The sequence below is a fragment of the Netta rufina genome (assembly GCF_964035555.1).
Source record: "Netta rufina genome assembly, chromosome: 4".
NCBI lineage: Eukaryota > Metazoa > Chordata > Aves > Anseriformes > Anatidae > Netta > Netta rufina.
In genome coordinates, this window is record NC_140127.1 from 16258258 (window position 1) to 16283111 (window position 24854).

Genomic DNA, 24854 nt, shown 5'->3' on the forward strand with positions numbered 1-24854 from the left:
GCAGCCTCCCCAAGGCCCTGCTTCCTTCGCAGAATAAATTTGTTATGTCTGGGTTCCTCGCCGCGCTGTGCACAGGAGGTATTCAGAGTATCCGTACAGGTGATACGGAAGAATCATTAACAAGTTAACCGTGAGCCTGTGTTTCCCCACAGAGCCAAACCCCACGATCTGCAGCAGTGACCTTCTGTTGAACAAATGGGAAGCTCATGAGGGGATTCAGAAGTCGTGGAGGAACAGGGTGAATGATGCGGGTTGTTACCCGATCACACGTGCATAGTAAGCAGGCTCGCATGGTAAGTCTTGTATTACGTTTGCCACCACTATAGGATATGTAGGTGCTTATTGCCCATCCAAAAAGAAACCCCATTGCCCAAACCTGATCTGCCTCCGTGCTTGGATTTTGTGCTTTTTCACTTGTTGTTAAGACTTTTTAACTGAGGAGGCTTTCTTCCTCCTGTCTCCCTTGTACCTTCCCATCTTCCTGGATCCTTTCCTGGGATATAGAGTGAACAGTTACACTGGAGGAACCTGTATCGGGTTTGCTATGCCATGTTTTGCATATGCACATAACATCAGCTACTCTGATTTAAAAATAACAATTCTAGTTCGAGAGGCTCCCTGCCGTATTTGGGAATGCACGAGGAGATGTAAACATCAAACAGCTGCCTGCAAAACAACTGCCAGGCCTTCAGCAGGGTCACTACCCATTCCCCGTGGTCCCTGTAGAGACTAAAGCTGTGTTTCTTTCTTCACCAAAGGGGCACGGTGATCTGGGTTGAGACCCCTTCCCGCTCTGACATCCAGTGAGTGTGGCAGCCTCGCAGTCAGAAGTAAGGGAGCACAAAGGCACTGAAACAGCAAGAGAATATGGCAGACTGGGTCAGACCCACATCAAAGTCTGCTAAAGTCTGTAAGAAGCTTACAGGGAAAAATTGGACTCGTGCTACTGGAGAACACACTGTTCAGAAGAGAAACGTCTGGTGTCAGTGTGAGCCAGATGTTTCACAAACACTTCAGAGCAAACCAATAGGTGAGATAGATAAACCTCTTTTCCAAGTTCTAAGAAAAAAAAAAAAAAAAAAAAGAATTTGGAGAATATTCTTGGTCCCAGGTTCATCAGGGAGGGAATGAAACCGCAGAAGTTAGCGTATTTATAGCCAAGAGCATGTCAGTGTGATAAGTGGGCCCCTTTAGTGAGCAGGAGACTGGAATACAGCTCATGGTGTGTACTGGAGCAGCTCAGCATCCAGTTTACGTGCTCCACAGGTGGGTTTGTAGGCAGCTGACGTCTGGGGCAGGCAGAGCTTTGTTAGGGACTCGCAGCGCATCATTTTGGAGCAGAGCAGCCGATGTTAACCCACAGGGGAGCTTCTTCCACACGGAGACGTCCCCGTGTGTGGGCACTGAGGCAGAGGAAGCGGGAGGAGACCAGGGAGCAGCCGCGGCAGGCTGGCAGCGGCACACGCGCTGCATTTCTCCCGCGACTCCTTCTGCCTCGTTTCTGTTTTATTATGTTTACGGTGAGCTCTGTGTGGCACGTTTCAGGTTTTTGGCTGCTCCCAGCTTAAACCACGATGGTTTAAACCCTTTCCCCTGGCCGCCGCGGACTGCTGCGGGCTGTGGCAAAGCGACGCGGGGCCTGACAGGACTTGGGCATGGCGGCGGTGCCTCACGATCCCCTTCATACCGCCCTCCCTTCACACACATCGCACCACCCAGCCCCCTGCAAGCACCGAGGGGCGTTTTTTGCTGCTCTGCCTTTAGACCAAGCGGGAACAGCTCCGTTTTCCCCGGCTTTAAGGGAAAGAGCGAAGCGGGGGGGGGGGGGGGAGGAACCTTTGAGCAGGGGGAACGCCGGGCGCCGGCAGCGGCGCGGGGGGGACGGCGGGGCGGGGGCGCCGCCAAGGGCTCGGCGGGGCGGGCGCGCAAGATGGCGGCCGCCGGCGGCCGCTGCGTGTGGAGAGGTGAAGGGGGGGGGGGGGGGCGGCTCCAGGGGCTCGTGTGTGTGCAGCCGGCCGCTGTGCTCCTCGCCCTCATCCCGATGGGGATGAAGGGAGCCTGAGGAAGCGGTCTGGCGGCCGGCTGAGGCGCTGTTTGTGTTTTTTCCCCTCAGTTCTGGCTCCGCACTGCCGATGGGCTTTGGCCGCCGTCTCGCCTCGCCCCCCGCAGCCCGCCTGCTGCTACGCCGCGGCCGCCAAGTGAGTGCCTGAGGTGTTGGCCTCGCCCCCAGCTGCTCTCAGGGGCTTAAACAGCGAGGGGGTCCCAGGGAAGCAGCGCGGGGAGGGGAGGTCGAGGCTGGGCCCGCAGGGAGGGTTTTTGGTGGTGGTTCAGGTGAGAAGTGCAGCGGTTGTGGGAGGAAACGCGGTGGGGTTTGGTGGGTGGTCGGGAAAAGGATGGATGGGTGACAGCTGGAGGAGTCGTGTTGGTGTGGAAGCTGCTGAGCTTATGGAATTGGGTTCAGACCGTTCCCCTTCTTGCCTCACGTTATCATAAAATCACAGAAGCACAGAGTATCGTGAGCTGGCAGGGATGCGCAGTGATCATAGAGCCCAAATGCTGGCTCTGCAGAGGACCACCCAAAAATCAGACCAGATGTCTGAGAGCATTGTCCAAACACTTCTCAAATTCCAGCAGGCTCAGTGCTGTGACCACTGCCCTGGGCAGCCTGTCCCAGTGCCCGGCCCCCCTCTGGGTGCAGACCCTTTCCCTAACCCCCAGCCTGACCCTCCCCTGTCCCAGCTCCATGCCGTTCCCTCGGGTCCTGTCGCTGTCCCCAGAGAGCAGAGCTCAGCGCCTGCCCCTTGTGTGGAACCCAAGTGAACAAACCAAGTGACCTCAGCTAGACACCTACCTTGCTTTGATGTTTCTTAAAATCTGATACCGCTGCGTAAGTGGGAGAAGAAAAATGGGTTCTGCGCACAGAAGAGCGGAGCATGCTGTACACCAGGAGCGTTGGCATATAGTTAACTTTTTCAATTTTAACCTTCATTTTAATAGAGGAATGGAGTATCCTTTTCTACCTCTATTTTTTCCGCTCGTTTTGAAAGCCTTTCAAAATAGCAGAGTTAAAGACTGGGGCTTGTGTTTGTTAACTCCACTTGAAGCTTGATTTGTCTTCGCCATTTGAGACAAGTGATTGGAGTGAATTTAAGGACTTACTTGCTCTTAGGTGTAGAGCCTACCTTAGTAACTACTCGTTAATTAACTGACATATGATAGTGTTTACTTCTTTTTCTTGAAGCAAGTGCCAGACTCTTCTGCTGATGATCTAACAATGGTGTTTGTTTTCTTCTTGTCTCAGAAATGCAAAAAAAGGTTCACAAAAGGCCAAGCAGGAAGAAGCAAAAAAGAAAAAAGGAATTATCAGGCGGCCTCTGATGAGCAAGCCAGTGGATGACGTGTACCTGACGTGGCTTTACAAGCGGCCATCCTATAATGTAGAAGAGGCTGTTGGTATGCTAAAGAAATTTCAGGAACTAGACTTCACGCACCCCAAACAGTATGTGTATATTAATGTGTTTCTAGATACGGTGCTGCAGAAGAAGGTAAGTTTGAAAAGGATAAGGAGGTGTTTTGATTTTTTTTTTTTTTTTTCAACGTGGGAAGGCTGTGTTTTAAATGTAGAGTAGATGGTTCTGTTGGCCTTCTCAGCTGCTTCTTCCAACTGCTCTGTTTACTGTCAGAGTACAGTCTGCTTTTGCAGGTGGCTTTATGCCTTTATTGCGTGTGTGCTTATTAAGTATGGCTCAAATTCTTGGGGTCAAGGTAGGCACCTTCAAGAATTTCAAAGATGGGCTATTACGTGGCTGAAAATCAGGTCCAGGCAGAACAGATCAAACTGAACTTCACATTTGTTTAGGCTTTCCAATTGAAGGTGTGTTACCAAAATCATGCTTGTATTTTGTTCTGGATTCATTGTTATAGGGAGAAGTGTAGATTAGCTTCTTCCCATCTCTGTCCCCTGCCGTGTTTTTATTTTTGTTTTTCAGTCGTGCACCTTAAAAGTAGGGTATTGTTTGTTTATGGTGTTTTTTGTGGGTACTGTTGGAGTGAAGGCACTTACGCATACACAGCTCTTCTTTACCAAGAGGCAGTGAAAGGGAAGCCTTTTTTTGTTGTTGTTTTGAAGAACCTTATTTCATCATTTATTTCCGTGGGATCTTTGGGGTTCACACATAAGCCCTATTACATTGCTGCATGTCAAAGAGCTGCTGGTATCCTCAGCAATTAATGGGAGGTAGTTTCACTTCCCTTGACCACAGTTGGTACCAGTTTCTAGTCAGTTTAACAGACTGGACTTGAATCCAGAGCAGAAGGACTTGCTCTGTTACCTTGATGAAGCGCAAGAGAGCCAGGATTCCTGTTAGGCTGCTGAGACCGTCATTTCTGGAGGAGTTTCTTGCAGCTATTTGTTTTTTTCTGGCTTGGATTAATGACAAGTTCATGTTAAGTGGAAATGTCAATGTGAGCACTTTTCATGACACTGGAAGTGGATGGTGTCCTTGCAGCTCTTCAGAGGACGCTGGTTAAGAAATGAGAAAAAAGTATGAACAAATTTTTCCTAGGTGACATTTCACACACTCTCAGCTTCAGAGGAGGTTGTTAGGAGTCTGGCCTGAGTGTTGTCTTGGTGGAGTTTTTTAGCTCTTATTGCCAGTCTTCCCTTTTGTCAGTTCAAAGGCACCTAGCCCAGTTTAGATTTTCCCTGAAACTTTCTCCTTCCCTCAGAGCTAGAAAATAGTTTGGTCTCTTTAAAGTTTATTTCTTTGTGCATGTAACTAAATATCCCTCTGGTATACCAGGGTCACTTAGAGCTAGGTAAGTTTATGCTTACACAGACCTCTTGTTCCTGCTTCCAGTAGCATTGAGGCATTCTTAAGCCTTGGTGAGAGACACGTTTCTTGCTGATGCTATGCACTGGTCACTACCTCCTCAGAAACTTAATTTAAATGAGCTGTGACTGCAGAACCCTGCTGTGTTACTGACAGCACCTGAGCACGGCAGCAGTTCCACGTGTGGGAGTCACTGACCCCAGCCCCTTTCTCTTGGGCGAGTATCAGCGTACATAAATCATGGATTTTTATGTCCATGATTAATACTGGATTAACCCTGTGCATTGTGCTGGTTTATTGTGATTATTATGTGCAAGTATATTGTGGGTAAAAAAGTTTTAGTCAGAGATGCTTGCATCCGTGCATTTGTGTGGGTGCAAAATTATTTAGTATAACTTGCGCTGAAGTCGTGATTTCTTTTTTGTTTCAATCTTTTCCTTTATTTTTAGAAAAAAGTAGATCCGTTTGCAAGCACTGTTCTTCTTCCGTATCGCTTTACAGATGAAGTGAATAAGGTCCTGGTTTTCACAGAGGTGGGTAAGCACGAGTTACTTAGTTATGTGTGTTACGAGCCTAGCGTGCTCTTGCATGGGACCTAGTTGTGTTGTATGCGTTGTACCTTGTGTTGGGAAGGCTTTCTAAATGGATTCTCAAGCCTGTTGGGGATTCATCTTCAGCAGTGCCTTAATGTGTTAACAAGCACCTTGAGTTTCCTTCATGTTGATTTGTCTACATACACGTAATTAATTCTAGCAATGCACTCAGGGAGTGAACATCTGAATAGGTGTGACTGAGGGAGAGAAATGATTAAAGTCTGTTTGCAGAGTAAAAACTTGGATTATCCTGTAATAAAGGTGGACGGTTTGGTTTAGCAGTCGTGCCTAACCTTGCTGTCTGAAGCCTTAGTAGGCAGTGCAAATTGTGAGTTACTCACAGTGGCTTATGCTGTAACGGCTTGCCATTGAGTAGTGGTGGTGTTCAGTAACTTCTCTAATACAAAACACAGACAACCAATCTAAATAATGCAGCAACCCTACCCCACCTCACCCCCAAACCTTTCATCTGCCATGCTAGGAGATCACTGACGTGAAATGGTGTGGAGAGCCTCTGTAGCATCTGTGTGAGGCTAGTTCAGCCTCTTTGCTGCTGTCCTTTGCCTGTTAATCTTTCTAACAAAATAACCTCTATGAGATGACTCTAGAGAAGTGCCCTGGCTTTAGTTGATGAACCTTTGAAAACGAGAAAAACAAAGTTAACTTCTAAATGCTATTTGAAGCAAAAGTTTACTAGCACTTGCAGAAGTAAATAGCCGTGTTTTATGGTGGTTTTAAGAAACATGCTTCATGCTTTTCTTTTAGCTTTGAGTAACAGCACATGTTGACTCCACCTAGTGGATGCTTGGTTGAAGCTTCCATAGGCTGACAATCAGAGAGAAAGGGCTTGTAACAGAGCAGTTCCCCAAAGGGATGATTTTTTCTTTTCTTTTTTTTTCTCCAGAAACAAATTGAACGCTTGAATATTGCTTTATATTAAGACTGGAAGTGAACAATACTAAATCGCCAGTGTCAGATATATTTTTTTCATCTTTGGTTTGTCTTAAATCATTCTTCCTTTCTTAAGTAGTATATAGTCTGTTCTTACATTGCGTTGTCAAGATAAAGAATCTATCCAGTGCTGTTGATATAGACTACTTGGTAGTACACATGCTAACAAATTCTTTTTCTCTCAACAGAATGAGCAAGAAGCTGAAATAGCTCGAGAGAATGGCGCTGCTGTTGTAGGAGGAGTTGAATTAATCAAATGGGTATTTATTTATTTTTTTAAGAATTATCTAAATTAAACATTGTAGCTTGTAACAGCGACCAAGTGGGGAGGGAACAAGGAACTTCATGTCCAGCCAGCTCTAGCTTGAGGTTAGCAGCCAATATAAAGAGTAAGATACTGGCTTCTGTGCTCTGATGTTTTTGTACATAGAAGTTGTGTACTTGGTTAATTTATTGTGTTCCTAAATATATTTTATTTTATTGCAGATTTTGGAAGATGAAATCCAAGTGGACTCCTATGTAGCTGTTCCTGCAATAATGCCTAAACTAATACCGTTAAGAAACAAGCTAAGACGAAAATACCCCAGCACAAAAAGAAGTAAGAAGCATTTTTATTTTTTTAATAGATCTAAGTACTGGAACAAGATTAACTCTTGAGGTGATTTTTTTTTTTTTTTTTTTTTATGAGGACGTATAATTACACTGAGTATTTGACTGCATATGACTGAGCCACTCCTTTTGTTATATGTGAAAGTTGTTTTAGGAACCTAGTACTGTGCCTTTCCCCTACAACAAAAATGTTGGGATTACAGTCAAGGTAAGTTTGTCAACTAGTTAATATCTAATCAACTGTAATTGTACTGCAAACTTCATGTAGTGAAGTTATGTAGGAAAATAGAAACAACTCTGGGGAAAAAATGTTCACTGATAGTTGCGCTGTCTGACTGTTGTGCAATTGTTTGGATCCCAGCCACATGACTGCTCTATGTACTCGTCTGTGCTTCTTAATAACAATATTTATGCTTCTTGTTAGTATAACCTGTTAACTTCTCTGTGTGGTCGCTCCCTTTTCATTATGCTCAAGGAACTTCCTATTCAGATCAGGTTCTCACGGCATCAAATGTCTCTGAATATTTTGTCTGCCTTGCTGACTTGATTTATTTTTGCTGTATTTCGGGGGTCTTCCTAGCACAGGAAAAAAGTTATTCACATGAGCTGTGTCAGTTGCATGAAATGCGAAATCTTGAACCAAATTCCCTTTCCCTGTTGCCCTAACAATGTTTTTACAGGCTGCAGGCAGTGTTTTTAGCCTCCTAAATGTTTGAGGCAAACATATAAACCTGTCCAAAGCATTGCAACAGGATACTCCAGATGTTCTGAGGACAAACAAAAGCTATATTATGCCATTACAGACTTGCTTGGTTTGTAGGTTACTGGTGGCTGCTTTCTCTTGGAGCCACTCAAAGGCATGTGGGAGAAATAATACTTGTAGTTGAAGCAACTGAGTGGTGCTGTAAATCTGTCAAATGAGCTGCAGCTGAGATAACAAAACAGCTGTCTTGACTTGTTCAATGGCTGGACTGGGCCAGGATGTTTCAGGTAGTGTGTAATTTTGGTATTGCACAGTTGCGGAGTGTTTGTTTTCAAGGTAGACGCTTGGGGCTTATTCTAAATTTAACTCAGTAGGTTCTATTCTTCCAAACTAATTATATTAGGAATTAGGTAATAATGTCTGCTTATGTACACTCTTCACAGGTTCTTTATTTGGAGTGAAATCTTCCTTATTTTTATTTTTTATTTTTTTACTCTATCACCTATTAATGTCTGCTGATTAATGAGGAAGGAAGGAATACGGAGAGAGATTTTCATAGGAGATGTGTGAGGATGCAGTTCATGAAACTACATTTTTGTTTGGAGTTTAACTGCTTTAGCTGAAACATTGAATTTTCCCTTTTCTAGTAGTATATTATGCCCTGCTCATAAACATTAACCGGATTTTTTTTTTTTACTTAGATTCCCTGGGCCACGATATCCCCAAAATGCTGCAACTCTTTAGAGAAGGTCTAGAGTACACGGTAGAAGACGAGCGCATAATCAAGACAAGAATAGCAAGAGTAAGTATGGAGAGTTCTTAAGTGTTCTCTACTGAGCAGAGTTGAAATTAGTATTAAAACAGGTAAGAAAGGTTTTTGACCTGTGCATTTTCAAGATTTTAAGTGTTGTTTCACTGACTAAAAAGAACGTTACTGTTTATTGCGCAACGTGCTCAGCTGATGTGAGCCTTGTGTGTCACTGAAGTATGGTGATGGAAGCTGGTGATGGAAGAGAGCAAGATATATATAATGCTGAGAAGTTAAGGATGCCAAGAGTGGGATCTCTGGATCAAGCTGTATTCACGTGAACCTAATAATTGAAGGCTGGTTTAATTTAGGGAATTTTTAGTTGTGGTTTGATTTTAAGAACTTTTAGTTCTGGTTCAGGGGAGGAAACAAATCAACTGTTTGCATCACACCTGAAATATAAAATTAATCTGAGCTTTGACTACTGTCATAAGAAACTGGGTTATTGAAGGGATGTATCTTATCTCTTGTTATAGGCTCTTGAGCTTTTTTCCTTTTTTTTTTTTTTTTTTTTCCCCTCTTCCAAATTGTTTTACTTCCATTCCGTTTTGTCTATTTGTAATCCTACCCGTTTTTAACTTTAACTGATACTGGTACAGAAAGGAAGTTCACAGGACTTCTGTTCTCTGCAGTTCTGTCTGGTGATATTAGATAAGCAAGTTTGTTGATTTTGGCTAGCTCCTGTGAGTTGTGCATATGAATTTAAAGGACTTGTTCTTCTGTACAATATCTCAAAACTGAGGTATTTGGGACTATTTTCCTAAAATATGTTATGTATAAGATTCTCATAGAGACAGGAGGTATCTTTAGCTGTCTCTAAGTCTGATGTGACTATATAAAACACTTCAAATCCGTAGATAAAATGGAGAAAGAAAAAAAAATATTTTCAAGTGTTTTGTGTGTGTTCTATAGCTTTATTTTTTTGCTTTGGACTACTTTAATTTTAATCCTCTTGATCAGCCTTTAAAATACCTGCAAATTAAATATCTTTTAAAGTTTTTTTCACACTTAATTAAAAAAAAAATTTTTTTTTAATAACAACAATCAAAGCTTGGATAGTTTGACAGCATTCCATGCAATTGCAGTTGGTTGTGCTTGGTATAGCTCTTTACTGCTGTGGTTAGAGTTTTTGAGACTTAAACCACGTCCTGTTACTGCCATGAGCTGCTGCTGTTACAGGGCACCTTAGGTTCTTTGTCTGGGCGGCTCAGGCTCTGCATTTCCTTAAGCACTTCTGAAGCTATGGTGCAGCCAGAGATGTCACCTTTTTTTAATTATAATTAGTAAATAGCAGGTTCTTGTGAATGAGCTCTTAATCTTGGATCGGAAATAGCGTGCTGGGGGTTTGCTTGTGTGCAGTTGAGCTGTGGTAAGGTAACATCAGCTCTGTGGCAGAGGTGACTCCACCGCAGTGGACGTGACGTGTTTGGGGAGTTGGACGCCGGAGGATGACTGTGGTTACGGCTCGTGTAAAAGGTCTCCACCCTCAGAAGCTGCTCTCCTGCGCCTGACCTAGTTGTGCTGCTGGTTGTGCAGCGCCGCCGGGAGGAAGTCTGGCACGGGCAAGGCTCTGGGAGGCGGTGGAAGCCTGGAGTGGTTATGCGTGTCTGCTCACCACTAAATCAAGAGCTCTTTAAATTTAAACCTTGTCAGTGAGAAAATAATCATTTGTGAATTACACAGAAGCGTAAAGATCTATTGCTGTGTTCCAGGCAGTGGCGTGGATGTTTCTGGGACTCTGCCAAGCCGGTGTTTCTCAGAGAGCTTTTCTCTTTAGTGCTGCTTGCTGTCTCATGTTGCCTGTTAGCTCAGTCATGGCCCATAGCTTGAAGTAACGCCGCCCTCCCACATAAGTCAGCAGCCTCAGTGGTGTTTTCTTATGTAGTGAGTAATTGAGATGTCTTTGAAAAGCCCGGGAGTTGGCAATAGTTAAGTCTAATTAGTAGATCTGAAGTTGTGAAACCAAGAACATCAAGTCTGCTTTTAAGGCACAGAGCTTAGAGCAGGAGAGAGAAAACTGAGGCACTTGGGGTGTCTACTTCAGAACCATGCTATCTGAAGAGGGCAGCTTGAAGTCATTTCTGTTGAGGGTTTGACATAGCTTTTGAATTGGGATAGGCTGCTGTTGACTGCTATGAAGTATTCTTTCTCCCACGTTGGAGGTGTTGTCTTTAGAAAATGTAAAGGTGACACCAGGAAGGAGTTTTTGGTTTGTTTTTGTGTATGTGCAGGGAGCTGCCTGGGAATTGGCTCTCTTGTGAAATGCAGGAAGGTTATTTTGAGTTGGGACTTAAGAGTTTGTTTGGAAGGGTATACATTTTGGGAAGGGACATGCACAGGAGCACCATTTCCTTTAGAGGGTTAGAAGTGTGGAGAGAGGTGTACCTAACCAGAGGCCTCTCAAACTTGGGGAGTGGAAAACATGAGTTAAGGCTGGAAATGGCAATTTGCACTGGCAGTAGCACCTACCTCCCTTGTCTGTCAGTGTCAGGAGGGCCAGAAGTGTCCTTGCAGGCTGTGAGGGACATGGGGCCTTACAATAATAGAGCTGAAGGTCTTGTGGAGCTCTTGATGGTATGTGCTGCACCGAAGTAATGTCTTCCTAGTAATCCTATGTGGCAAAAGGCTTGAATTTGGAACAAAACAGGGACTGAGGATGGCAAAAAACATAGCGAAGTAAACTCGAACTGGAAACAGCACTTTACAACAGCGAGGACCAAGGGCACAGCCTCAGTAAGGGGTATTCTGTGCCTGCATTTGTCTTTCCTGTACACTGCTAGTATCTCAGAAGTGCAGCCAGCTTCAGTGCCAGGATGAGAAAAGGATATCTGCAGGGTCCCCAGGCTCTTACAGAGAAGTGTTTGTTTTTTTTTTTTTTTTTCTTGGGAAGGTTCATAACTGAGCTGAAGCCAGTGAAAGCAAGGCAACACAAAATGGGTCAGTGCTCTTTAACTGATACTGTTTGTCCTCCAAATGTTTTCTCCAATTCTGTGGAAATGTTCATCTGCCACATTTGTCAGCACTTAGCTCTTGCTTTGGGAGCTTTTATTTTTTGTTCCTGAAAGCAGAGATGTTCCAGTTCCCGCCTTTGCTGTCATGAGAGGCATTTGACTTCCCTGAATTATGGCAAAATGGAGTCGTTTTATTATGCTGGTGCAGTGCAAAGTAAAAATTGTTAGGAGTTGCTCTAAACCTGCTCGAAAGAGATTTAGTTCACATTTTATATAGAGGCATCTGAGGACAAGTTCTTGGAGTTCAGCCGAGTCAAGTGTTTCTCTTGAAATTAAGAGGATATCTGGTTTTACTTGAATAATGCAGAGACATGCAGAGGTTACATATTGTTACGGGATGCTGGTTACAGTACCGTTGTTAATTGCTTGGCAGCTTACTGTGCTCCAGAAATGCCTCACTATTGCTATAAGCTAAAAGGTAAAACAGGGCTCTGTTCCTCTCTTATTAGCACCAGGAGACAGAATGTACTTGCTCAGAAAACAGAGCTGTGAACTCACGTCTCTCTTCATGAACTTGTTTCACATTTGACTGAAACAAAAAAAAGTATCGTTGGTAGTTGGAACTCCAGATCCTGCAGTTGATGGAACTAAACCGTGAAGTGCTGGGGGTCTGTGGGTTTTCTGGTCATGTTAGATTGTCTTATAAGAGCTGTAGTAGGGGTCTTGGAGTAGATTTCTCCCATGTCAGATGCCACAACTGTAAGGCCAGTTTAAGTGCCTTGAGACCTGATTTAGCTTGCTGGCTGAATGGCTGCTGGGCAGCACAGGTCTCTGACATTCCGTGAGATAAAGCCATAAAAATTCCAGTTCCCTTTTGAAACGGCTAGTTTTTAATGACTGTATTGCCCCATAAGTCTTCAGAAAGGCTGGACCCTGAGTTCTGAGTGGAGGTGCCAAAACTCTGCATTTCTGGCTGATTGCAACCTTCACTGTGGGAGCCCAAGTCCTCGTGACTGCAGGTGGGAAGCCCTCAGCTGGAGCCTGAAGCTAGTATTTTGAGAGCGGGACATCTTCTAGTTTCTTCAATTGCAGATGTATCCACCAAACAGCCGAGCGGCTCTTCTGTGTGTTCAGTTGCAGCCTTCTAAAGATCCTCTAGAAGATTGGAAGATTTGGGACTTCATGAATGGAGCTTTAAACATCATCTCTTTTGGTTAAACTTGTATGGTGCTGGATATTTATAACTAACTTCCGCCTAGGCAGCAGAGGTAGGGAGAGGCCCTGTTGCAGAAACTTGTTTCTTCCCCCAGAAAAAGAACAAATAACTTCCCTGTACCTCCTTACAGCACCTTGTGCTGCTCTAGAGATAAGCGACCTCAACTATAAAGTTAGGTAATGCTTCAGTTCTGTGCTCTGGTTTTAGCACATACTGTCATCTTTTCAAGCTCCATTGTGGTTAGGTTGTATTTATACCAAGTGGACTAGAAATAGATTTACAGTTGCTCCCTCTGTAGGCATTGTTATTCATCAGGGTGGCTCAGGACTTAGATGCTGAGGTCCCACTGGAATTGATCTGAGCAGAGCAGTGTGCGCAGCTCTGGAGATCTGGTCCAGAGCATTCTGTCAGTCTGGGGAAGGCTAGAATTAACCTAAATATCTAAGTGCTGATACACAGTGACTGTGCGCACACCAAGAGTTACTGTGGGATACTTTGGTGATGTGGAAGCTATTTTGAAATACTTAAAACCCTTTGGGCATTACCTGTCTTCATTATGGAGCCATCTGCATCTCAAGAAAATTGTGGTACACGATCTCTTGGGATGTGTCACGTTGCGTGATGGAATGTAACTCACTTTGCCCTATTTTCCTGTAGTATCAAACAGGGGATATTAACTGATGTCTTCATATGTTGACATGTTTGTCTTCTCTCATAATGTGTTACAGTTCTTAGAAGAAATTGTAACTTACTGTTTAGAGCAGCTTGCTGCTTCTCTATGTTTTGTGTTCTTGCAGGCTTGGTGACAGATGATGAATATTAAGTAGCTCACTCAAGTTGCAGAATTGGAGCCTTGCTTGAGGCTTGAACCTAGTGCAAGATTTGGAAGCAAACACTGTTCAAACCTTTATATATAGCTTCTAATTAGTTACAGTAATTGTTGAAGTTGTTGCAAGTGTTCCTTTATTTTGAATTCTGTACAGCATGGTGAGCCTGTCAGTGAAGCGAACTGCTCAGCATTAGCAAACAAATTTTTACAGCTGTTAATGTATGAAAGATGAAGCACTTCACAGTCAGCCTAACCGTAATAAAGATGAATGCTTACTGGCCTGTGTAACAGAAGAATGGCATTTGGATCAGAAGTCTGCCAGAGGAGCGTGAAAAGAAATTAATGGACCAAATCTGGGAGGAGACTAGTGAAGTATAACAAGATTTCTATTGTAATGCATACCTTTATGGATAAGGGAAATGTTAAAACCTGCTTGTGCTACGTTGAGAGGGAGTGGAGAAGACGGGACCCAGCGATGTCTGTACGCTCCACTGAAACAAAGCTAATTCTGTTTTTTAAAAAAAAAAAAAAAAAAAAAGATCATTTTTCTTAATTCCACTCCTGAAACTTCTAGAAAAAGACTTCATAAAGATGTCTGGATGATACGGGTGAGACCAGGGAGATTAAATAAGGCATAGCAGGGCGTTAACGCTAGCAGAACATTAACTCTGAGAAATGTGCACTAAGCTCTCCAGGAGCTGAGAGAAGTCAGCCCTGGATTTGACCTGAGGGTGTTCAGGTTTGTGCATCTCTTCCTCGTGAGTTGCTCATTGTTGAAGAGACTCCAGGTGAGATGAGTCGCAGTTGTGGTTTAAGGTGATTAACAGATGAGGAAAGATGGAGATACTCATTTTTTGGCAGCAGTGTTGGTTTACTCCCAAGTATTTGTGATCTGTTCAGCAAGGACTGCTTATGTGCCTGAAGTGGGGTGTAAGGACTTTGTTATGTGAGCACGTCGGGCAGAACCAGGAGCCACCAGTCTACGGTGGATGCCCCATCCAGCCTGGCCTTGAACCTCCAGGGATGGGGTAGCCACAGCTTCTCTGGGCAACCTGTTCAGTGCCTCACAACCCTCTGAGTGAAGAAATTCCTCCTAACATCTAATCTAAATCTCCTTCATTCAATTTAACACCATTCCCCCTTGTCCTGTTACTATCTGCCTGAGCAAAAAGTCCTTCTCCATCTCTTTTTTTTAAGTCCCCTTTAAGTATTGAAAAGCTGCAGTGAGGTTACCCTGGAGCCTTCTCTTCTTCAGGCTGAATATCCCCAGCTCTCTCAGTCCTTCCTTGTAGGAGAGGTGCTCAAGCCTTCTGATCAATTTTGTGGCCCTCCTGTGGACCTGTTCTAACAGATCCCTACATCCTTCTTATGCTGGCGGCCAATATTTAGTACTTAATTTCAGTACTATTTCGCAAAAGCACTTGTATGTGGGTTGTTTTTAAAAACACCTTTGAAGCTACATATATACACAGTCATGGGAATGGAATAATTGAATGTCATGAGTAGAGAAAAGGAAAATAACAATAAAAATACAACCCCGTATACTTCTGAGTCATTTTGGTAAGACCGTTAATGGGATTTGTAACTCTTTTAACAGGGATACAGAGAAACAAGACATATTCAAATATATGTTCATATCCAGCACGTACTGATTTATTAATCTAAGGCTTTAAGTATCACCGTGGCTAATTCTGTATTATCCTTTTTCAGCTGGATATGCCTTCTGAGCAGATAGTTGCCAATCTAAAAACAATTTTAGAGGATATCTGCAAATTCAAGCCATCAAGTTCTGGTAAGTAGCTGTTCTTCCAATCTATTAGTTGAAGCTCTAGAAACAAAATAAAGAAATGATTGTTAAGCAGGGTGTCATTAAATGACCTCGTTGCTTTGTCTACTTGGGACGGGAGGAGGGAGCTGTTAGGCTACTCAGTGAATTAAGGCTTGACAGCTTGACAGCCCATAAGGGCATGAATAGTGTCTGCTCTTCTTGACGTGAACTCTCATTGCACTGCAGAAGTGTCTGTGTGAGGAAAGAAGTGAGATGATGTACAAAACTGAGTTGGCAGGTTGATGCTTAAATGGATTATAACAATACATTGGAATCCTTGTGAGACATGGGGGTCTTCAGCATACGGGTGGATTGGTTTACCCCGCTTAAAGCTGAATACAAAGAATCCAAACCAAGAATCCACCTGCAGTTACTTAAGACAATGCCAGTGCTTCATCTAGCTGACATCTAGTCTGATGCTAACTATCCGTTTGAATATATGCAACCATTTTTTTTCTGTTGCCAAGATGTTTTTTAAATTTCTGCTGTTCCTGGTGCAACACTATTAATCTTTTCTTTTTCTTCCCTAACTGAATGATGAGGTTACAAAGGAGCAAAAGCAGGAGTTCGGCATGCTGTTGCTCTGGGTTCTGCTCACTGTTCCTTTGTAAAGAATTTGACCAGCTAATACGCTAGCTGTTCTTTTTCATATTGAAGTAAATGTAAAACAGATGTCATCTGTATTACTGGAGTGGAAACAGTGATTTAAGAACATAATTCTGTGTTCTAGCCTTCTGTAATCTAACCAACCAATTTTTATATTAATATTGGTTTAATGTCTGCAAAAAGAATCAAATTGCGTCTCTTCTACTGATGCTCTGACTGTACGGACAGAACGGACTGTGAAAAGCAAACTAAACAAGCATTTGGAAGCATTTCATCCCAAATAAAAGTATAAGGGGTTAGTTGACTAGAAATAAAACTAAATAAAAGCAGAAAGTCAGGAGGCTTTTTTTTTTTTTTTTAGTGATGAGGTTCATATGTAGACTACACCAACTTGGTTAAGTTAGGGTCAGCCATTCTGGACTTAGTAACGTTTCTGTTCGTTTGGTGGTATCAAGCTTGATTACTGTGGTGTGTTCTTACTTGCTTGGTCAAAAATATTTGCCATTTGTAGGAAGCAAGTGTGGTCCTCAGCATATCTTTACAGGAAGGGAACCTAGGTAGGCTTGCTAACTGTCAGTTGCTTCATTCCAGATTTCTGTTCGTTTTAGGTTTTCCATGCGTAGTAGCGTATCTTCGTGCAACTATGCAGTTATCACTAAAAAGGCATTCCTCTGCAAGTCACTTGATCTAATGCAAGGCTAAAAATACCACCAGCCATATGTTCTCAGAGTATAATGTAGTTCTAATTAATCCTCCCCAAAGAAATTGGGTTATTTCTGTAGTGCCTCTTGTCAAAAGACTCCTTCAGCATTTGTTGGTAGGATCCTGAAATAAGATTGTTTGGGCTATTTTGGTGCACTCTATTACGTGTGAATATTTGTGTGATCAACAAGTGCCTAGTTAATTTTTGTGAAGCTGCAAATAGGGGAAAGCCAATTGTAATGTGTTTTGGAGCCTACAGCAGCTTTTTTTTTTTTTTTTGACGTGGTTGTTCTGACCTGACCACTCAGGGGTGGAGTGGGAGGGTTGGAAATGAACTCAGTGCCCATGTGGTCATCTTTACTAGGATTAATATGTTAGAAAGAGGTCGTGATTATTGCATATATAAGGAACTGTGAACACTCAAGCTATGTAGGGATGGCATTGACATCATGAAGATGAAAGGATGATTGGAGTTGACCTAAGAGAATGTTGTTTGCTGTGTGTGGGAAGAGTGTGTTGTGTTAGTGTATCTATCATCATTTATTTTATTTCAGTCTTTTGACTTATTAGGTTTTTCAGCTTGAAATGTATTCTTCCTGCTCTATGGCATTGGTTTGCCTTTTTTTTCTTTCTACTAGGGGCTCTATTTTAGCTATCAGACATGTATCATCTCTAGTGCTTCCTAGTCACCTTCATCAGCTGTGTGTGTGTTACAAATAACCACAACATTTTAGCCTTTTCCTCCACCATCTGGGTTTTATTCAGTTTCTTTCCAAATCCAAAGGGGACTTGAAAACCACTGCCTACCTCAGCAGCCCCTTCCTCAAATGCATGCTGTCGTCTTTACCTTTGCAACCTGTGCAGCTTCAATCCAAAATGCAGGTGTGATTGACAGATAATCAGACTGCACTTCACAGAGCTTTCCTGCATTGCCCCCTCTGCTGCTCTGGAGGAAACATGTTTTGGACTTTCTGCCTTGAGCTCGCTATTATTTCCACTGCTTTGTAATACCCCAATAATTTCTTGGAGAGCACGGGATAGCAGAGCACCATTCTTATCCCATGCAGAAGCTATGGGTGCTACACGTTGTGGTAGATAAAAATGAATCTAGGTAGGGTTTTGTTTGTGGAATGGCATGCCTGCTACCTTTAAAAAGTAGGCTTTTCACTTATGCTTATGTGCTTCCCAAGTCACTCTTCAGAAAACTGGATCCTAGACTGGTGTGTTTGACTGCTGGAAGAAAAGCTGTTAGGTTGTCAGGAACTTCCCATCTGTAATTTGCCAGTCAGACTAGATTCCAAATTGACTTGATATTTTTTTCTATACTTTAGAGGAGAGTGTGTATGTGTGTGTAGCTTGATTTGTATGTTCCAAGGCCCTGGAATAATAATTACCTCAACTGCTGGCGAGGTACTGAAGGAATAAGGTAGCCATCGTGTTACTACCTTTTTGTAGCACCAGCGTGTGAAGTACATTTTGAGCCCTGTCTGGCAGGGTGCATGTTAAACTGTCTGCACTGAAATGATTTGTCTACCTGTATCGGTCTGTTACCTGACACAATATACCTGACACGATCTAGATCAGTACTAAGATAAGTCAGCCTGGAGACAAAACTGTTGAAGTAACTGAATTGGTGGTGTCCTTTGTTTTGTAGGTCCCTTTGTGCGGAAGTTGGTTATTAGATCTTCAACCAGTGAAGGCTTGCTTTTGAACCTTGATGGACTTCTTCCAGAGGTAGAGAAAGTAGAAGAAAAAGAAGAAGAAACGATGGAAGAAGACGATGAAGAAAAACCTGTTCAAGAATCTGTTAGTACCTGATGCCTTTCCTTGTAGGTCTGATGATCAGGCTTGGAAAGCAAATGGTGGATTTCAAATCATATTCTGTGAAAAGGAAAAATAAATACACACGTTTCATTTTTAAATTCTGTGTTAACAGGAAACTATGTCACAAACAGGAGCCTGTTGTCAAAACTGAAGACACTAAGTTTCTTCTTTTGGTAGCTGAAAGCTCCCTAATTTGTGTGTGTTTTTTTTTTTCTTTTTCTTCGCACATAATCGTTCTTAGTCTAATAAATGTAGTACTATAAGCTTGAGGTATTGCCATCCAATTAACATAGTTACAGCTGAAAGACCAACACATGTTACATCTATAATGCTGGGTTTTCTACTCTGTGGAAATTGCAAAATTGTTCAATGCTTTTGTCTGTTACACCCAAGCTCACATAGAGAAGCTAACACAGTTATTTCTGGAAAGCTGCTGTATGACTTGCCAAGAGAAAAGCTAGATTTTAATTTACCATCCTGTTTTCTACAAAATCAGAGGTTGGGTTCGCTTTTGAGTTGGTGGAAGCCACACCTGCATGATGCTTATGGTATCCCACTTCATTTTCATTTAATGTACATACATAGAGGTGTGATGTATGGATTTCTGTTCCACTTGGCACTCTGAAACTACTTCTGAATGCGGGATTGTCTTTGTGACAAACTGTAATAGTTGATTTTTTTTTCTACAGAAAGAACGGGTTATCTTCTGCGAGAGGAGTGATTGTGCACCTTCTTTTTCTAATACCACTTCATCAATGCATAATTGATAGTATGCTCCTCAGCGAGCCCAATTAGTAGCTTGTTTGTACTACCCTGGAAAGAATTGATTGTAAACTAGTTTGAGATGAGACCTGAGTGAAGCTACAAAAATTTAAGTATCCCTTTCTGTTTGGCAATGGAGGTTCCTTTTGATGGGCTTCCAAATAACCACAAGGGATAAGTGGGTGTGTTTTGAAGGGGGACAAAAGGCGTCTTCACAACAAGCAGCAGGAGGTCTTGCTTCTATACAGGTGACTCTAAGAAGAAGGCTCCTGTGGTATGCTTTGTGTTGAGACTTTGCCTCAAAATACTGGCTGATGCCTTAGGAGGATTTCATGTGTTACCAGCTGGGAATGAAGAACACGTACGTAAGAGCAGCAGTGAGTACCTAGGATATATAGGGCCGTGGTCCTGTGCTGGGTTAGTTAACTTGAGAGTGCACGGACCACTAGATTTAGCTTAGAAAATATTGATTTGCTCATTGGGCATAGGCTCCCCAACTCCTCTGCCAGTGTACAGGGAGAAGAAAAAAAGGCTGTGGGATCCCTTTTGGCTATGTATTAGCTTAGCTTGTTCCTTTGACTCTTGGTAGCTATGAATACCACTTAGCTTTGGTGGAAAATCTTGAAGGTAAAGGCTTCTTAGTTGAAATGAAGGTCTCTTTTAGGAATAGCACAGTTTGACAAATGAATTAAGCTCTTGTCGGGGTTTGAGCTCTTACACACACCAGAGGCTTGACTTGGCGATGTTTCAACTTTTTACACAGTTAGCTTTTTGTTCGTGAGGGCTAGCTGGTGTGGGTCAAACCAATTAAAAACAAAACACCAACCGTTTTTTTTTGCAACAGGTAGTAATGAGTGTGCTTGTAGTGTAATCCTGTCATTCTGCTCAATTTAATTCAGTTTATATGGCAATGACCTGTTACTTTGTCTACTTTATTTTCTTTTCCAGCGTAGTTCTTACATATTAACTGGAGACCAGAGAAAATATCCATGCGTCTTTTAACTGGCTGGCTAAAAAACAGGTGTTTGCCACCTTGCTGCAGAATTTATCTCAGCTTTCTGCACGTTGTTTCCAGCAGGTGGCATTCTTGTTCCCCTCTGTAGGATTGTTAGGGAAAGTTTCTTGCTGATATTTTTGTTTCGTTGCTAGACATATGCTAGTAGAAATGAATCAAAAAAATTAAGATGATTCCAGAAAGGATAGGCCCTATAAAAGGGGATGAGGTTATCCAAACCTGGAAGGGTAGCCTGTGTTTGGGGCTTTAAATCATTCTTTTTATTGGAGATGAGGTGTTGTTTTGTGTTTGAGGAGGTTATCCATATCTGCTTAGAAATCCTTGCACCTCCATCTGAAGCATTTGGCTGCTGTCAGTCAGGGTGCCTGACAGCTTGCTGCTAGGCCACACTGCTGTTTCTTTAAATATGTGGAGTGCTTTATGCAGGTTCATCAGAAAATTGTCTTACGGGTAAAGGAAAGCTTTGCGCTGTAGACTTCCTATGTAGTATTTGCAAAATAGCAATGTCAGTACTTCTGAATAGCTGTATAAATAGCTGCATAAACAGTCTTGGCTATGGGCTGTGCTTGTGCCTTGTGGAAAGAAGAAATTTCAACCAATGTTTGTGGGAGTGAGTTGGTGTGACTGGCAGAAACAGTGTGTCAGATATATTCAGTGAAGTTAACTGACCTAAACATCAAATTTGGTCCAATTCTACCTAGATCAAGGAAAGAGGTATTACAGGGGGAGGTGTTACCCTATAAAAACGTTTGTATCCATGATCAGCTGAGATAGAATTGGCAGCTTTTGGAAGATATAGAAAGATACATAATCAAGGGAATTTATTTTTTTTTTGAAGCATTAGATTCCAAAGCATTAGCATTGAAGTTTAGGTTTAATTTTAAAATACATTTAAGATACAGAGTGTCTTAAATAGCTGGCTCTGCTGATTACTGGCTGTGTGCAGGCAAGTCTGGTTTATGCCAGCGTAGAGCAGAGGAGCAACTTACTCTGCAACAAAAGGCTTGATTGCTTTTGACGAGCTTTACTTAGATGACTTCTTCTAATGAAAAAAATGATCATGTTCCACAAGTTCCTTGCCTGTATGATGTCTAGCTTCATTAGTTCAAGTACAGCATCCTCTAAAGGTACATCACTTACACAGCAAGTTTTTTTTTGTTGTTTTGGAGTTTGTACACAGGTGTGAACAGAGAAGATCAAGCCATGAGAGGTGTGCCTTGGTTTGAGGATGTCTCTTAAGCTTCTGTGCAACTTGAATAGTGCACGAGGAATTGATTAACACTTTGAATCTTAGCAAAAAGTATTATTATTTTTTTACAGGGTTCCACTCTGCAGAGAACATTTTATGTGTGCATGCAAGCAAACAGCATCTTTAGCACTAACAAATTGTATATACGAGTAATGCTGTGAGATATTGTAACGTTATGTGCTGTTTGTGCCTGTAATGGAACATGAAGGTAAGATACCTGCTGATACAGATAAGTTAGGCTTATGATGTTATTTGCCTAGGTTTCTTGGTCTCCTGTAATTTTCTTGACTTATTTCAGATTTTACTATCCGTTGTTGCAGGCCTGTTGTTTAGAAGATGGGTGTTCTTTTTTTTTTAGTGATGCTTAAGTGTAAATACACAGATGAACGTATCTCAGGCTGACTGCCGAATGTATTTTCAGAGAATAAAAATGTGGAGTACTGTATATTCCTGCAGAAATGCATACTTTAAAAATTTGAACACTGGCAGTACTGTAGATCTGAATCTCTAGAGGTCAGGTGAGGAAAAAAATGGCTAATGGACTCAGCAAACTGTACCTGAACAACTGCAGCTGAAAATCTTACAGTTTTGAGTATGCTGTGTTACTAATTGATGTAGGGATAATGTTCCTGGCCTTTATAACACTGCAATGGGATTATACAAAATGGGTATATTGTGATTTTATCCTGAAATGCTTGATTGAGATAGAGGAGGGATGAAAAGGAGAAAGACAACATGGGATTGTTCTCCTGTAATAATCTTAGTCCCAAAACATGCAGAGTGGGAACTGCTGTACATGTGGGTTTTGTGCCACTGTGCCTTGGAAACCTGTTTAATTGTCACGTAAGCATAGCTAAGATGGTGTTGCTTGCATCTAGATATGAATACGACTGTACTTTTTGCCAGGTGTGGTTTTGTAACGCTTTTGTGGTTTCTGATTTAGTTATGGCAGTACATAAATTGGTTATCTGTCCTGAACGTTAAGCTCTTGTAAGTCCTGTATGATAAGAGGCAGCCCTTTGCCAGCGTTTCTGTTAATGAATGCTTAATGCTCCTTCGGTAGGTAAATAGAGCACAGATCTTCCATCAAAAGCAAAACTCCATTAACCCAGGGCTGTCTCCTTGTGAAAAGGAGGGAGTGCTGCAGTGTACTTTGTAATGCAGATGATGTATGATTGCTTTTAAAATTATCCCATATGAAACTGCTGTATAACTAAGGGGAAGCAGGCAATGGACTGAAATTCACGGTTGATACTTAGAGAAAAATGTGCCCAAACAAGGAAGAAATTACAATGGAAGCGTGTGTGCAGTTGTGGGGAATGAAGGGTTTAGGCTGTCAGCCTAAACCTGGACTTGTATGGAAATTAGTTGCACTCCAAAAAACTTCAATCTGGGCAGGTCAAACTGAGTTCACAGAGCTTTTGCTGCAAACTGTGGCACAGAGGTAACGCTAGAGCAGGATAGGGATGTTGCAGATGCAGCGTTCAAAACTGATGCAAGAAAGACTGGCTGGGGGTTTCCTGGGTTGCTCACTGGTGGCATTAGCACTAGTCCCACAGTTGCCATTCTGCTGTACTGTAACAGAGCGCTGCCTCCAAAACGTCAAGTAACATCAGCCTTGTACACATCCTGATTGAACTTGTCAGGTCCGGGCTCCCTTGTTAATTTTCCCAGAGCTGCCAAGTCCTGCTGCGTGCTGCCCCTGCTCTGGGAGTTAGGCTGGCCTAAGGAGTCGGGCTGAGCGCTTCGTTTGGAGCAAACAAAACTTGGAAAATCTGGGCTCAGCACGGTGCTTGTCCGGGTGGTGTCACTGATGAAGTCTTGGTTAAATGTCCCACAATGAGTAAGGTCATTCTAAACGCAGAGACAGGCTTTATCTGTACCACACAATGCGTGGAAATGAGAAGGTGAAGGAAATGTCATTAGTGAAATCCGTAACGACAGTGCAGAAGGGGACAGCGTGGGGCAGTAAGAGTGGTGTTCTGAGCGCTTTCTGTTCCAGAAGTTCCTCCTTCGTGCAGAAAGGTGAGAAAAACACCTTTAGAAACGAGGAGGGAGGGAGTAGTGGAACAGAGACCTGGCTGACGCGGCTACGTTCATGTTCTGCAGATCCTCAGTGGGGCAGCAGGACTCTTAAGGGCCCAATATGTTGTGCTAGGGGATCTTTATACCTCTATATCACAAACCCGTGATGATTGCATTTCTTTGCAGCTGGAGGTGTAGTGGTCTTTGTGGGTTTTGTTGAAGTGGAGAAACATTTGGGTGACTTTTCCTTCAGCTTAAAGAAAACTTAGTTGAAAACAAACAAAACCCCACTGAAGCCTAATTTTACTTTTTTAAGTGAAAAGGGTAGCGATTAACAAATACTTTCTTCTCTCCTGAAAGCTTCATCTTTCCAGCAGGAGGAGTCCTGTGATTACAGTGCTAGCTGCAAGGCCTCTGAGCCGGTCGCTAGGAGGAAACTGACTGGAGTGGAAATGAGAGCAGCAAGGCAAATGGTACTTCAGTTTCTTTTCTTTAAGACACTCCTTGTAGGAAGGCAGTTAAGCCTCGTTTCCCAGCATTAGTGAAATCTGGTTGTGACAAAACAAAATTGTAAATGACCTGTATGCAGGCTAACTACTACTCAAAGCCTGAAGAAAAGATGGCATGTTAACAAGGTGGGTTGTGACTTTACACCAAAGGTGCCCTGTGGGGAAGAAAAGAAAAATATTTCAGGGGATCTGAACCATTGCAAACACACTTCCTTTCACAGGGCTTTCCCAAGCGTACTTGTTCCCATCTTTCAGGGTTTGTTGGGGACGGGAGTGGATTTGGGGGACTGGAACAGTGAGATAAAAACAGAATCCTGGTTGGCAGTAAGTACTCACGTGTGCTGGGCAGTAAAAAGATGTTTAACACTGAGGTTTGTGGAAAGAGCCTGCTGGATTGATTTCCAGGGTGCTGCCTGGTGACGTCTCTGCTTTGCCAGCTGGGTGCTGCTGGGCTGACTGCAGCTCTGCTGGAAAGCTGTACTGCGTGAGCATGGTCAGTCATACGCTTCCCCAAAACTAAGGTCCGGGTGTGCACGTGCTGTGTGTAGCCAGTATATGTGCATGTTTGCACTGGCTGTCCCAAACTGAAATGCAGTCGCTCTATAAAGAGAAGGGAGGAAACTCTGCTGGGTGCACAGTTTGGGAAATGCTTTTTTCTGCTTTCAGTAACAGGGCTGCGTGTAGATGAGGAGGCGATGAAAGCCCGAGTTCTTCATTATTTAAAGACATATTTTAAAAGTATATTTGTAAATCCCTTCAAAAATCCAGCATCAATAGCGGTTTGAGATGCATACTTTATCTTTTAATAACCTAATCTCAATGTATTTTTAAAATATTCACTA

The 24854-nt window shown here is 42.7% G+C and overlaps 1 protein-coding gene across 2 annotated transcripts; it reads left to right on the top strand.

Moving 5' to 3' along the window:
* Positions 1-1905: 1905 nt before the first annotated feature.
* On the top strand, positions 1906-21923 carry MRPL1 (mitochondrial ribosomal protein L1). 2 transcript variants are annotated; one of them, XR_014618374.1, is made up of 10 exons: positions 1906-1964; positions 2114-2198; positions 3302-3545; positions 5282-5365; positions 6565-6636; positions 6863-6974; positions 8390-8490; positions 15203-15284; positions 18283-19575; positions 21550-21923. XR_014618374.1 is itself a non-coding variant. In XM_084286313.1 (9 exons), the coding sequence occupies exons 1-9, from the start codon at positions 1931-1933 to the stop codon at positions 18444-18446; spliced, it is 978 nt and encodes a 325-aa protein (XP_084142439.1). In that variant the 5' UTR covers positions 1906-1930; the 3' UTR covers positions 18447-21923. The 2 variants fall into 2 exon arrangements, 1 of the variants encoding a protein (XP_084142439.1); XM_084286313.1 differs by having other exon boundaries at positions 18283-21923.
* The last annotated feature ends 2931 nt before the right edge of the window (positions 21924-24854 follow it).

Coding starts and splice junctions, on each gene's coding strand:
- MRPL1 (XM_084286313.1), top strand. CDS start 1,931: ATGGCGGCCGCCGGCGGCCGCTGCGTGTGGAGAG. Junction 1,965..2,113: donor CGGCCGCTGCGTGTGGAGAG/GTGAAGGGGGGG, acceptor TTTTCCCCTCAG/TTCTGGCTCCGCACTGCCGA. Junction 5,366..6,564: donor AGGTCCTGGTTTTCACAGAG/GTGGGTAAGCAC, acceptor TTCTCTCAACAG/AATGAGCAAGAAGCTGAAAT.